A 15,478-nucleotide genomic window follows, 5' to 3' on the forward strand; every position below is an offset into this window, starting at 1 on the left:
GCCTGGGCAACACAGTGAGACCCTGTCTCTCCCCACTACAAAAAAAAAAAAAGTTAGCCAGGCATGGTGGCACATGCCTGCAATCCCAGCTACGTGGGAGGCTGCGGCAGGAGGATGCTTGAGCCTGAGAGGTGGAGGCTGCAGTGAGCCATGATTGCACCACTCCACTCCAGCCTAGGTGACAGAATGAGACCTTGTCTCAAAAACCCAACCAAACAAAAAAGCTCCAGTCACTCATTTAGGTGGCTCTATTTCAATTCCCCTGTCTTCATCAATAATTAGTTCTGCCTAGGAAATGGGCAAGATGAACCCATTGGGCAGTTTCAGTGTCTCATAGCAAGGGGTAGATTCAGATTTGTAGAGCCTGAAGCTACTACAATTTTGGGACTTTTTTTTTTTTTTTAAAGAAAAGGAATGTAAAGTTACAAATATAAAATTAGTATATGGCTTTAGAAGTGGTCCCTCAGTGAAGGGCTATATATTTTAAGGTTTATTAGCTTCATTATTATTGGGATATTATTGTTTTTGGGATCTTTCAGTGAAGAGAATGTTCAAATGCAATACCACGGGTTTACTTCTTAGCTTCTGTCATTTCCTATTTTGTATAAACCAGAATGAAAATCATGCTTCCAGAGATTATCAATATATTTGTTCATTTGCTCTATCTTACTATTTTCACACAAGTGGTTTCCAGCCAGGCACAATGGCTCATGCCTGTAATCCCAGCACTTTGGGAGACTGACGTTGGTGGATCACTTGTTAGGAGTTGCAGACCAGCCTGGCCAACATGGTTAAACCCCATCTCCACTAAAAGCACAAAATTGCCAGGGCATAGGGGTGGGCACCTGTAATCCCAGCTACTTGGGAGGCTGAGGCAGGAGAATCACTTGAATCTGGGAGGTGGAGGTTGCAGTGAGCCGAGATTGCACCACTGCACTCCAGCCTGGGTGGCAGAGCAAAACAACATCTCAAAACAAACAAACAAACCAATAAAAAATGGTTTCAGAAGCATAACACCAATATCCTACCAAAAACAAACCTACTAGTAGTAATGTTCAAGATTTTCTTGCATTTCTTCTTAATATGTTATATGTCCTACTAAGGATATATAGCCAAAGTACTATAGTCGAACGCTATTTAACTTTTTCTTTATGGTTACATTATCAATTCAATATACAATTAATTTTAATTGTTTCTGTTTGAATTCAATTTCAGGGTTTGCTTTTTTATTCTCTTTGATTTAAATTTATTTTTAAACAATGCAGAACAGTGTTAAAAGAAAAATCTTAGACAAATTAAATTGAACAGAGTTTAATTGTGCAAAGAACAATTTGCAAATTGGGCAATGTCTCCAATCAGAATAGGTTCAGAGAGATTGGCCCTTCTGTGTGGTTAGATTGATGGACAGAGAAAGGAAAGTGATGGACAGAAAATGGAAGTCAGGTACAGAAACAGCTGGTTTGGTTACAGCTCAAAGTTGACCTCAGTTGAACAGGGTTTGAACAGTTGGCTGCCTTTGATTGGCCAACACTCAGTGATTGGCACAAGAGTGGGCTACAGTCTATTTACACATCTAGTTAGGTTAGAGTTCACTATATACACAGAAAACTTTAAGCTGGACTAAAATATGTAAGGAGGCAGCTTTAGGCTAAAGTTAATTTAATGACATTTATGATTAAAAGTCAAAAAGATACACTGAGAAGTTTCACTTATCCCTCTCCCTCTGTTATTGGAAAGAGGTCCCAATCCAGACCCCAAGAGAGGGTTCTTGGATCTCATGCAAGAAAGAATTTGGGTTGAGTCCACAGAGTAAAGTAAAGGCAGGTTTATTAGAGAAGTAAAGAAAAAAAGGGGCTGGTGCGGTGGCTCACACCTGTAATCCCAGCATTTTGGGAGGCCGAGGTGGGCAGATCACAAGGTCAGGAGTTCGAGACCAGCCTGACCAACATGGTGAAATCCCGTCTCTTCTAAAAATACAAAAATTAGCCAGGCGTGGTGGTGGGCGCCTATAGTCCCAGCTACTCAGGAGGCTGAGGCAGAAAAATCGCTTGAACCTAGGAAGCGGAGGTTGCAGTGAGCTGAGATTGTGCCACTGCTCTCCAGCCTGGGCGACAGAGAGAGACTCCATCTCAAAAAAAAAGAAACAAAAGAATGGCTACTCCATAGACAGAGTTGCCCTAAGGGCAACTGGTTGTCTACTTTTTATGGTTATTTCTTGATTACATGCTAAACAAGGGGTGGATTATTCATGAGTTTTCTGGGAAAAGGGTGGGAATTTCCTAGAACTGAGGTCTCCTCCCACTTTTAGATCATATAGGGTAATTTCCAAATGTTGTCATGGTATTTGTAAACTGTCCTGGGGCTGGTGGGAGTGTCTTTTAGCATGTGAATGCATTATAATTAGCATATAATAAGATTTGAATGGAGTTGCTGTGGTTCCATTGCCTCTGACACTTCCACCCCATTCACACTCATCCTCTGTAAGGAACTATTTTTATTAATTTATGGCTTATTCTCTACTTTTTTGGTAAAAATCTGAAAATATGTGTGCAGTTTCTTATTTCTATTTTTTTCTTAAACATGCAGTCTATTATATACACTTTTGCTCCTTTGCTTCCCCCGCTCCCGCAACCTCAATACATCCCAGGACTCACTTTACATCTGCTCTGCTCATGGAGATCTTCATTCTTTTTATAAATGGACAATAGTCCATTGAATGGCAGCTGGGCGCAGTGGCTCACATCTGTAATCCCAGCACTTTGGGAGGCCGAGGCGGGTGGATCACCTGAGGTCAGAAGTTGGAGACCAGCCTGGCCAACATGGTGAAACCCCATCTCTACTAAAAATACAAAAATTAGCCTGGCGTAGTAATGCATGCTTGTAATCCCAGCTACTCTGGAGGCTGAGGCAGGAGAATTGCTTGAACCTGGGAGGTGGAGGTTGCAGTGAGCCGAGATCGCACCATTGCATTCCAGCCTGGGCAACAAGAGCGAAATTCCATCTGAAAAAAAAAAAAAAAAAAAAAATAGAAGTCCATTGAATGATGGATGCTCTACAGATGATCTAACTAGTTTCCTATGAAAGGTAATTTGATTGTTGCCAATACTTAGGTTGCTGTTTTAGAAAATTATATAGACTGTGCTATGAATTTAAACAAGAAGGAACTTGAAACCACTACTGCAAAATTATAATTGAGACAGTGAAAGAGATCGGACCTAAACAACTCTATCTTATTTCTAACTTCTAAGCTGTCCTTACTCATTCTTAGGCATAGGCTGAACTAACTTTGAGGAGGAACATAGTTTATAGTTTAGAACAAAGACAATAACAGCCCTTTCCCAAAACAAATCTTCTTGCCTGGGGACTGGACTGCCTTTGCAGGACTAACAAATTAGCCAAAAGATTAGAAATTATGGTTTAGGAGTCATACAGCTGGAGGCTGTATGATTCTGACCCTCCCCAAATTGCTCCTGGGAATAACATCACTATTGTAAAGCCTAAGACCAGTGCTTCAGATATGTTGCAGACACTGCACTTGATGGATCACCACTCAGCTCGATAAACTGGCTCATCTGATGCCATGGCCCCCACCCAGGAACTGACTTAATGCAAGACAGCTTTGACTCCCTATGATTTCACCTCTGACCCAAACAACCAGGTCTCCTGACTTGCTGGCTATCCCCCACCCACCAAATTGTCCTTAAAAACTTTGATCCCCAATGCCTGCGGAGATTGATTTGTGTAATAATAAAACTCCAGTCTTCTGCACAGCCGGCTCTACATGAATTACCGTTTATGAATTGCAATTCCCCTGTCTTGATAAATCAGCTGTGTCTTGACAGTGGGCAAGGTAAACCCATTGGGTGGTTACAAACTGTGTACCCAAGCAATAAAAGTAACAATTTGGGAAGTATTTGAGACCCACCAACCAAAATTTCTTTAACAATTTTGGTCTATTCAGTCATTCATCCATTCATGTAACCACTATTATTGGGTGTCAAGAACTGATGCATACTTAGAACGTTAAGAGCATTATTCATCTTGACATACCAAATCATCCGAGTTACTGAAAATGGGTTTACTAGGTTCCTTACAAAGAGGTTGCTTGGATTTATAAAATATGAGGCAGTTGACCCGAGACAAGGACGTAGAAAGTGGTTCATGTACCCAATTTTTATTTTTCACTTTGAACCCGGAACACTCACGACTCCAGGCCAGAAATTCAAGACTCTGCAGCTAGTTCTGACTCCAGTCCTAGGGTAACAAGCCCACCAAGCATCCAGGACAGATGTCCTGAAAACCTTTCTTGCGGGGTCAGGAGGGCAGCAGAATTTTGGGACCAAATCTCAACAACTGGTTTTGGTTTCCTCACCCACCAAGCCACAAGCCTGCAGAGTGAGAAGAAGAGGTAAGGAAAGGATGAATGGGCAATGGAGCCAGCCCAGGACCGGGAGCTGGTCCTCTCTAACAGCGACCCCGCCCGCTTTAGCTGAGCGACCCGGGGCAGGTTACAGTGTCTCTAACTTAAGCCACGTGTTTCTCGAGGAAATGCTGAGAGGATCTAATGGGAAAACGTGGGTAAACGTCTTAGCTAAGACCCTCGCCCACGATAAGCCCTTAATAAGTAGTTATTTTTCAATGGTGGTGATTACCATCGTCATTATTGTTTTGTATTTGTAATCATCACTGCCACGACCATCACCGACCTCTTTTACGCCTCCACTGGGATCCCCACCTCCCAGCCTGGCAGTTCCAGGCTCTGGTGACTCATTTACTTCCTGGAAGCCCTCTAGGCAACACTTTCCTCTCCCGAGTGACTCCTTCTCAGAAGGCAGGAGATCCCCCCCGGAAACCTTTCTCTCTCCGTCTCTCCCTCTAACTCAAATCTCTCATTCCCGAGTCCAAACTAAGAGAGACTCGCGCCCCAGGACTCAGCCAGCGGCGCGGGCGCCTTCCCCGCACGCCTCTGCCGCCTGGAGGACGCAGGCGGGAGCGCCCCGGACCGGGTTCACGGTCTCGCACTCCGGCCGCCGGCGCCCCGCGGTCCCGCCCTAGCAGGCCCCTTCCCGGGCCCCTCCCCGCTCCCTCCGCTCTCTCGCTGCTCAATCACATCTTCCTCTGCCTTCCACCCCGAGGGACCATGTCGAGGCTCAGCTGGGGATACCGCGAGCACAACGGTGAGCGCCTTTTCCTGATCCAAGAGGGGGCTTTGTGCGGGGGACGAGAGGACTAGCGCGACGCCCCGGCGCTCGCTGACCACACACTGGGCTCGCACATTGAGAAACTTTTCGGTTCCTCTTTAAACTAAGCAGCACTCCTGGGAGCCCAGTGCGAGAAGCGGAGAGCAGTCTTGTCAGGGTAGACGGGTTGTTGGTGGTGGATGTGAGCGTTGGTGTGTGTTATCTCTGTCAGGATTCCCCAAACTCCCAAGTGTTCATACGTGTGAGTTCACCTTCATCTGAAAAGCCAAGGACTTTGCCTAGTAACAGCCACTTATCAATTACAGGCTTGGAGATTAGAAGTCTGATGACACACTTTAATGAAATAAGGACAAGTTCGCTTTCAGTCTTTTAAGCTCACTATTCACTTAGGAGAAACAAATCATATAAAATCTTTAAAAATATATTTAGGAAATCTTAACTTGCATTGTGACACTGAAGATTAAGTTGGCTTCGTGGCAAACAAAATACTGCATGTTTCCTAATAGTTGTTACTGTAAATATTCCCACAGCAATTTGCAGTTGGCTGACTACTACTGGGGACTTTAGTAAGGGTTCAGGTTCTTGCTGGGAAATTAAGTTACATTGTGGGTTACTTCTCCACTCTTCCTCTCCACGCTCATCCTTGCAGGGTGAGCAAAGGATTACTGAAATTATAATTCATTGATAGAAATGTATTAATAGGATAAATAATAATGACATAAACTTTTCTTCTTGTATATCACACATTATCAAAAGTAAAACATTTTTTCTTGTTCCTACGTTAAACTGAACTGATTGTTTAAATAATAATTATTTGAAATAATCGCAGTGACACCAAAAAGCCTTATAGTGAATAACTGTCAAAATTAAGGCTTGGTTTAGCCATTCCTCAATGTGCATATATTTCAAAACATCATGTTGTACACATAAATATATACAATTTTTGTCAATTTAAGAAGTAAATACATAATAAAGAAAAAAATTAAGGCTGTGAATAATAATACTTTCCTTCTATTAGCGTGTACATGATTAAACAGTATAGAATGGTCAAATTTTATAGAAAGTTTAATTTCACAAACTAACAGAAAAATTCCATTTCTAATTGTAGCCTGTTTAATTTCTAATTGTAGCCTGTTTTTAAACATGCTAGTTTAAAAATGGCAGCAGGTGAAATTTATAACTTTAATAATAAAAGGTGTATAGTCAGATTTCTTCTTGATTAAGGCCATAATTATAATCTTACATTTTGCTAATTTCCAGTGAATGTTTAGGGGGAAAATATGACAAATCTTTTTTCATTTCCCTCTCTGCTGAAGTCGTTTTTATTAGAGTTATTTAATAGTCATTGAATCCCAACTGCGCCTTTATGGTAGTTAGGAAGAAGAAGGGTATTTCAATCAATGGATATTGATTACTCTTTAGTAGGTTAGAAATTATTCACCTGAATGAAGCTTATTTCAGCAATTTTAAAAATTCATCTTAGCAAAGCCATTAATAAGGAGTGACTTTGTATTTCTGTTAGGAATTGTTCCGTTAGGAATTAGCCATTCCTTTCTTTTAGGTGCGATCTCTCTCTGAAGACCACATCCTTACTTAAAGGTGTGGTCTTCAGAGAAAGATTGGGAAAATCCTATTGGAAATGTATTATATACTAACTAGGCAAGTTTTTTGTTTGTTTGTTTGTTGTTTTTGAGATGAGTCTTGCTCTGTTGCCCAGGCTGGAGTGCAGTGGCACTATCTTGGCTCACTGCCATCTCCATCTCCTGGGTTCAAGCGATTCTCCAGCCTCAGCCCCACCAAGTAGCTGGGATTATAGGCACGAGCCACCATGCCCGGCTAATTTTTGTATTTTTAGTAGAGACAAGGTTTCGTCATGTTGGCCAGGCTGGTCTAGAACTCCAGACCTCAAGTGATCTGCCTGCCTTGGCCTCCCAAAGTACTGGAATTACAGGCATGAGCCACAGCTCTGGGCCTAACTAGGCAAGTTTTTTTTTTTTTTCTGTTTAAACATTGGTAAAACCAGTGACTGAGCAGATAAAAGGAAACTTAAGCTGGGAATAGCAACACTGATAAAATAAAACATCGAGACTTGAAGCCCTGAAAGGGTACTGCCTTCACAAATAACTTAGGATTCTTCCCCTAACCTTTGACTACTTTATTAGTTTAGTTTAGGGAATGTGACATCACTGAAAAGTGTATATCACTGTAGGTATTTAAAAGTTCCTAAATCAGTTGAGCAACCACCACATATCTCTAATTAAGAATTATGCTGGCTGGGCGCGGTGGCTCATGCCTGTAATCCCAGCACTTTGGGAGGCCAAGGTGGGTGGATCACCTGAGATCAGGAGTTCAAGACCAGACTGACCAACATGGAGAAATCTCGTTTCTACTAAAAATACAAAATTAGCTGGGCGTGGTGGTGCGTGCCTGTAATCCCAGCTACTTGGGAGGCTGAGGCAGGAGAATTGCTTGAACCTGGGAGGCAGAGGTTGCAGTGAGCCGAGATCACGCCATTGCACTCCGGCCTGGGCAACAAGAGCGAAACTCTGTCTCAAAAAAAAAAAAAAAAAAAAGAATTATGGTGGCTTGCACCTGTAATCCTAGCTACTCAAAAGACTGAGATGGGATGATTGCCTGAGGCCAGGAGTTCCAGACTAGCCTGCAGGGTCATGGGGGGGACGAGGAGGAGGAGGAGGAGGAAATTTTTTTGGAAAAATTGAAAAAGGGGACCTCTTTAAGAGGCAGGGTACTGAACTGACTATGGTAGTTAGTAGATAATATTGGGAATGTGATACAAAGTATTATTACTTTTATTTTATTTTGGTTTGACTTCTTTTAAAAATAGTTCTGTTTATAAATGACTGGAAATAGGAGAGCAAAGCAATTAGGAGAAGAAAGCAACTCTTTATTGATTGGAAGGATGTCACCTGCATGTTGTAACACATGCATTGCGTATTTGAAATTGAATTTTCGTTAGGTTAACTCTTACTTGGTGGCAGTGAAATAGAAGGCTTTTTCTGAATTAAGGGGGAAAAAAGTCTAGGTTATATATAGAAAAAGTACTCAGAAAGATGGTAAAAGTATTGAATAAAAAAGGCTTTTTCTGTAATACATTCTAAGCAAGGACTTCTGAAGCTCAAGTGGCTTTGAAGTCCAGTTTGTCAGATGACATCTTTTAAGCTGAGTGTATAGTTATATATTTATGCTATGACTTTTTGTGCCTGAAGCATATATGAAAGAATGTATGTATGTGTGAGTTCTTTTTTGCAAAAATGAGGCATAGTAAGCAGTATCAGATTTAGAGTTTGGGCCAGGCGTGGTGGCTCATGCCTGTAATCCCAACACTTCAGGAAGCTGAGACATGCGGATCACATGAGCCCATGAGTTTGAGACCAGCCTATAGTGAGACTTTCAACAAAAAAAAGTTTTTTATAAAAGTAGCTGGGTGTGGTGGTGCACACCTGTACTCTTAGCTACTTGGGAGGCTGAGGTGGAAGGATTGTTTGAGTTTGGGAAGTTGAGGCTGCAGTGAGCTGAGATTACACCTCTGCATTCCAGCCTGGGCAACAGAGCAAGACCCTGTCTCAAAAAAAAAAAAGATTTAGAATTTTATGCTTTAAAGTTTGTTGATGATTGTGATATATTGCATTTCTTTAAATATTACTCTAAATTTTATCATTTTAAAATGTTTTTGGTTGTCGTTAGTAACAGGTTTAATTAATTGTCATGCTATGGTGTTTTAATTAGTACTTGATTTTTAGTGAAAGATTGGTTAGCAAAGTAGGTGGGTAAACCTTAGTCAGTAGCCCAGTGTAGGTGGTGATAGCTGTATAAATTTCAGGAATAGTAGAGAGAATAAGAACCTATAACCTATAAAGTGACTCACATCTGTAGAATGACATGGAACTTACATGAAACTACAGCTTTGCTGCTGATTTTGAGAGGCAAGACTTTATAGAGTCTTCCAAAGAAGTGAAGAGGATTGAAAAGGGAACTGTCAGCTGATTGGCTCGTTTCAATTTCCCTAACATGTCTGATTTGTGAACTTGATACGATTTTGACGTTTTGAGTAGAGGACCAGGATGACACCTTTCTCTTGTGTTGAAATTCAAATGTAACATTGGCAAAATAACCATAGAAGAACCTTCTGAAATGAAGAAAGAGAGAAATAAATTACAATCTGACTCCACTGCACATAATCAACAATATTACGTTTCCTGACATGGTGCAGCCATTTTATTTGGATTATCCTAGGTGAAAAATTTGTGTGTTTCCTTGGTATGCCTGTTGCACATCACAGGTAATTGAGTGGAGGCCTGAGTGACACTAGACGATAGCACTGAGTGATAGAAGGAAGAATAAAGAAGTAAGCACAGCATCTTTAAGAATGACACCCTTTCTTTGCTTCATGGCTTTCTCAGCTTTTTTGACTCTTCCAATCTGCAAACTTGAACTCTGGAGCAACAGCTCATTTTTGGAGCTGAGACTGAATGTCATTGTTTTCAATGATGAATTGTATTATTGTTTTTAGTTTGGTAGAAGGTTACCTTTGGAGAGTATTTTATAAAATTTACAGACTCTTTTGTCTACAAGGGTTACTTTAATTCTGAACATGACTTAAAGCACACCAAGAGTTTCCCACATCTATAATAAAAACAACTAATCTTGTAAAAAAAAAACAATTAGATGCCAAGGTCCTGAGGACGAGAATCTCATTTTATTAATCTTTGCGTTTTCTTCAATTTCAAGCACAGTGCGTTATACTCAATGTATGTTTGTTGAAAGAAAGAACTTATTTAATCCTTTTCTTTTGGTCCTATATATTTAAGGTCCTATTCACTGGAAGGAATTTTTCCCTATTGCTGATGGTGATCAGCAATCTCCGATTGAGATTAAAACCAAAGAAGTGAAATATGACTCTTCCCTCCGACCACTTAGTATCAAGTATGACCCAAGCTCAGCTAAAATCATCAGCAACAGCGGCCATTCCTTCAATGTTGACTTTGATGACACAGAGAACAAATCAGGTTGGCTTTTCTTTTTTTGTGTATGTGGTGGTGGGTGAAGGGTTTGAATGATTAGACTATACTCTTTTTTTTTTTTTTTGAGACAGAGTCTCGCTCTGTCGCCAGGCTGAAGTGTAGTGGCGCGATCTCGGCTTATTGCAACCTCCGCCTCCTAAGTTCAAGAGATTTTCCTGCCTCAGCCTCCCGAGTAACTGGGATTACAGGTGCACGCCACTATACCCAGCTACTTTTTTTGTATTTTTAGTAGAGACAGGGTTTCACCATGTTGGCCAGGATGGTCTTGATCTCCTGACCTCGTGATCCGCCTGCCTCAGCCTCCCAAAGTGCTGGGATTACAGGCGTGAGCCACTGCACCCAGAATACACTCTCTAATCTTTCATGCTTTGTTTTTGCTAGACCTAGAATTTGTCAAATTGAAGCATATTTTTTCTTCGTGTGAATTAAGATATCTTGTTATATATTTGAACCTTCAGATAATCTTACCTTAAAATAATAAAGAGTATTTGGAAAAGGATATGTTGCATGATAATTTAAAATTGACCTTAGCTTGTTATTATAACTTCACTTAGCATTTACCATTATAAAAATATTAAAGTTTAATAGTTTTTATAGATATTTCATGATTTCTTTCTGCAAAGTTTTAGCCGTAATTATTTTAGCATTATTTGCAAACCTATAATGCCATTTAGTACATGCTTTAATAGAAAAAGTTTAGTTTAAAAAAAACTTATTCTCTTATTTTAATTGCCAAAGTAATATCCACTCATAGTAAATGAAACAATATGGAAACATATGACAAATATTAATGTCCCTTTCTTCCCACAATCTCTCCTGAAGTAACTAATGTTATTTCTTCCATAATATTTCGGTGCTTAGTTATGTATACATACATGTGTATCATCCTTGTTTTGCATTTTCTTATTAAAAATACATTTGGAATAATGCTATATAACTCTGAAATTTTTTCTTGTTTAAAAATATTTTATAGACATTTTTCCAGATTAAAATATATCTTGTTTAAAAAGCTAAACTGCAGCCGGTTGTGGTGGCTCACATGTATAATCCCAGCACTTTGGGAGGCTGAGGTGGGAGGATTGCTTATGTCCAGGAGTTCAAGACCAGCTTGGGCAACATAGTGAGAACTTATCTCTACAAAAAATAAAAAATTAATCAGGCATGGTGGGGTGTGCCTGTAGTCCCAGCTACTCTGGAAGCTGAGGCAGGAGGATTGCTTGACTTCGGGAGGTCAAGGCTGCAATGAGCCATGATAGTGCCACTGTACTCAGCCTGGTTGACAGAGCAAGATCCTGTCTCAAAAGATAAAAATAAAAGTAAAATAATTTTAAAAGTTGAATTGTATTGGCTATGCTTGTATCGTAATTTATGTACCATTCTCCTAACAATGGACATTGAAGGGGAGGGAAAGTAGAAGTTTAATTTTTTTAAAAAAATCAATATATGAAACTTTTTTACTGTATATTCCCTATTAGTACTTTTTTCTAGAACATGTAATCATTTTGTTTAATGATTAGTTCTTGGGATAGTGTCTTTCACACCATGAATAAATAATGGACTCATAGATTATTTGTTAATTTATTAAATAAGTGATGAAAAAACATTTTCTTGAAACGAATGTTTAATCCTTCTTCAGACTATCTACTGCCCAAGCAGAGATTCTGCCCAAGGTATCAAGTTTAAATGTAAGGTGAGATAAAATATTAGAGAGAATCATATTTGGAAACACTTTTTAGGGCCTCTGACAGATTGTTTTTATTTTTAATCTAAGATCAGGATGATGCTGTATTTGCTCTATTAATGAAAAAATATAGTTAATTTTTAAAAATCCTTAATTGAAAGTTTTTACTTATTAATTGAGCCCAGATTTAGATTAGTAGTAATATCTTGTATTTATGTAAAGCCTTATTGTTAGCAAAAATTATAAGCCCAACCACATTTCTTCTTCATATTTGTCAAATTCATAAAAGTAGTAAGTTTTTTTTTCTTTTTTTTTCTTTTTTTTTTGAGACAGAGTTTCACTCTTGTTGCCCAGGCTGGAGTGCAATGGCACAGTCTCGGCTCACCACAACCTCTGCCTTCCGGGTTCAAGCGATTCTCCTGCCTCCGCCTCACAAGTAGCTGGGATTACAGGCATGTGCCACCATGCCTGGCTAATTTTGTATTTTTAGTAGAGACAGGGTTTCTCCATGTTAATCAGGCTGGTCTCGAACTCCCGACCTCAGGTGATTAGCCCGCCTCGGCCTCCCAAAGTGCTGGGATTACAGGCGTGAGCCACTGCGCCCAGCCTTTTTTTCTTATTTATTTATTTATTTATTTATTTATTTATTTATTTATTTGAGACAAGGTCTCGCTCTGTTGCCTAGGGTGGAGTGCAGTGGTGCAGTCATGGCTCACTGCAGCCTTGACCTCCTGGGCTCAAGCAATCCTCCTGCCTCAGCCTCCTGAGTAGCTGGGACCACAGGCATGTGCTCCCATGCCCAGCTAATTTTTGTATTTTTCATAGAGAAAAGGTTTTGCCATATTGCCCAGGCTGATCTTGAACTACTGGGCTCAAGGGATCCGCCCACCTCGGTCTCCCAAAGTGCTGGGAGCCACCACACTGGCCTAAGTAGTACATTTTCATCAAAGCATTGTAAAAAATGCATAAAGACAAATAAATACATGGTATTTTCAACTTTTCGGAGGAAATGCCAAGTAAGGAGGGACCTGGCCTTTTATATACATGTTCAACTATGTTTCTTTCAACTCCTCAGTTTTGTGAATCTATGTTAATAAAAGTGGTTAAGCCAGGCATGCTGACACACACTGGTAGACCCCGCTACTGGGGAAGGAGGATGATTAGTTAGGCCCAGGAGTTTGAGGGCAGCTGGGCAACATAGGGAGACCCCATCTCTTGTGGTTAATGTAATAGATATATTGTAAAAGTGTCCAAGTCTTCTAAATACAAAGTTTATACCACCCATAAGTGTAGTTTGTTACTGTTTACAATATGTCAAACATTTAAAAAGTGAAGCTGTCTCAGAAAATAAAAAGATAAATAAATAAAAAAATAAGGCCGGGTGTGGTGGCTCATGTCTGTAATCCCAGCACTTTGGGAGGCCGAGGTGGGCAGATCACCTGAGGTCAAGATTTCGAGACCAGCCTGGCCAACATGCTGAAACCCTGTCTCTACTAAAATACAAAAATTAGCCAGGAGTGGTGACACACACCTGTAATCCCAGCTACTCAGGAGGCTGAGGTAGGAGAACGGCTTGAACCCAGGAGGCGCAGGTTGCAGTGAGCCAAGATCATGCCACTGCACTCCAGCCTGGGCAACAGAGCAAGATTCCATCTCAAAAAAGAAAAAAGAAAAAGTAAAGCTACTCATTCCTCATTTTAGAATGAGAAATGATTGTATTTTACTTCATCTAAAACTTTAAGTATATTTTTTATAAATGTAGACATTCATAGTGTAAAAATTTTCTACTCTAATTTGCTCTATGAGAACCCAGGTTTCTGTCTCTCTCTCTTCTGTTTTTCTCTTCCTTTCATTTTCCTTCTACTTTGGGTTAATCGGTGAAATCAATTTATGTTTCCAGATTTGACACTTAGTCATCAGTAGTGTGTGCTCTTTCTTTTAAATGAAGATCCTTTTCCTATCTAGTTCACAATAAAATTACCAGGATTAATTGAAAATATCCATAAAGTACTTTGTAGTCCTCTGAGACAGTAGCTATGTAAATATGGGTCATGATTCTTATTCTTTTTTTCTCAAGATAAACCAAAAGAGATTGTTTCATGGTGATTTGGGAGATTAAATCAATTAAAAAGAAGAAACCACCATAGTTAAACAAGTTTTTTTTTTTTTTTGGTTTTGTTTTTTTTTGATTTTTGGTAAACTATAAAAAACACAAAGATACTTTCTGTAGCAAACCACATTAATTAGAATAAAACAGTTTCCATTTTGTAAAGAAGCCATTTTTGACCAGGATTAACCCTGAATCCCACCTCAGGCATGTCAATAAACCACAGGCATGAAATCTTCCTCATAGTCCTTGGAGGGCATGTTTGGCTGGACACATCCATGCTCCATAGTTAAACCTTTAGAGAACTACCCAAAAATCCTTTCAAAAGGGAGCAAAAGGGAGGAGGGGGATGTGAAATTTTTCCCTTCCTTCCTCCTCCTCCTTCTTCTCTCTCTCTCTCATTCTTTCTTTCTTTTCTTGACTTTCTTTGTTCCCAGGCTGGAATGCAGCTGGCCAGCCATAACTCACTGAAGCCCGGAACTCCTGGGCTCAAGTGCTTCTCCCCACTCGGTCGCACACTACCATGCCTAGCTCATGAATTTTTTTTTTTTTTTTTTAAGACAAGGTCTCACTCTGTCACCCAGGCTAGAGTGCAGTGGTGCAATCTCAGCTCACTACAACCTCTGCCTCCTGGGTTCAAGTGATTCTTCTACCTCAGCCTCCTGAGTAGCTGGGATTACAGGCGCATGTCACCATACCCAACTAATTTTTTGTATTTTTAGTAGAGACAGGGTTTCGCCATGTTGGTCAAGCTGGTCTCGAACTCCTGGCATTTTTAGTAGAGACAGGGTTTTACCATGTTGGTCAAGCTGGTCTCGAACTCCTGGCATTTTTAGTAGAGACAGAGTTTCACCATGTTGGTCAAGCTGATCTCGAACTCCTGGCCTCAAGTAATCCACCCGCCTTGGCCTCCCAAAGTGCTGGGATCATAGGCATGAGTCACTGTGCCATGCCTGGCTCATGAAATTCTTTAGGAAGACTTCCAATTGGCTGTAATATACAGGGGAAATAGTAGTTTGAAGAAGAAAGACAAGGCTGTTCTCACCTGAGCTCCTGGTCTTTCTGGACTCAAACAGTATCTTGCTGCTTTGGGAACCTCACCTGAGGCCCTACCACCCTTGCTGTGGCTCCCAGGGCATTCTGGAATTTTCCTAACACAGAACTCTCCACATTATGTTGTAACTGCTAGTTGGCTTCTCTGTCTTTCCATTTAGCTAAAGCTCTCTATGAGCAACAACTATGTCTTACTTACCTACCTAGCATGGTGCCTGGCACATGGTAGGTGCTCAATACATGTGTGTTTAAGTTACAAAAAAAAAAAAAAAAAAACTTGTATGACGGAAAGACATGGAAAATACCATGACATAGCATTGGGATGCCTTAGCATACATAGATTAATTCTCAATAAAATTACAAACCACCAGAAATCAATTAATATTTGCCATTT

At 40.3% G+C, this 15,478-nt stretch overlaps 1 protein-coding gene across 2 annotated transcripts in view; it reads left to right on the forward strand.

The window, feature by feature from the left end:
- The first annotated feature begins 4,769 nt into the window (after window positions 1–4,769).
- The window catches only part of CA13 (carbonic anhydrase 13), a 38,775-nt gene continuing 28,066 nt past the window's right edge, over window positions 4,770–15,478 (forward strand). The window contains exons 1-2 of one of the 2 annotated variants that reach the window (XM_004047218.5): window positions 4,770–5,177; window positions 10,031–10,228. In XM_004047218.5, coding sequence (XP_004047266.1) covers window positions 5,141–5,177; window positions 10,031–10,228 — 235 coding nt within the window. In that variant the 5' untranslated portion in view covers window positions 4,770–5,140. The remainder of the gene's footprint in view (window positions 5,178–10,030; window positions 10,229–15,478) is intronic. The other variant, XM_055349688.2, reaches the window with a different exon arrangement.

The sequence above is a fragment of the Gorilla gorilla genome, chromosome 7 (genome assembly GCF_029281585.2).
Source record: "Gorilla gorilla gorilla isolate KB3781 chromosome 7, NHGRI_mGorGor1-v2.1_pri, whole genome shotgun sequence".
Lineage (NCBI taxonomy): Eukaryota > Metazoa > Chordata > Mammalia > Primates > Hominidae > Gorilla > Gorilla gorilla.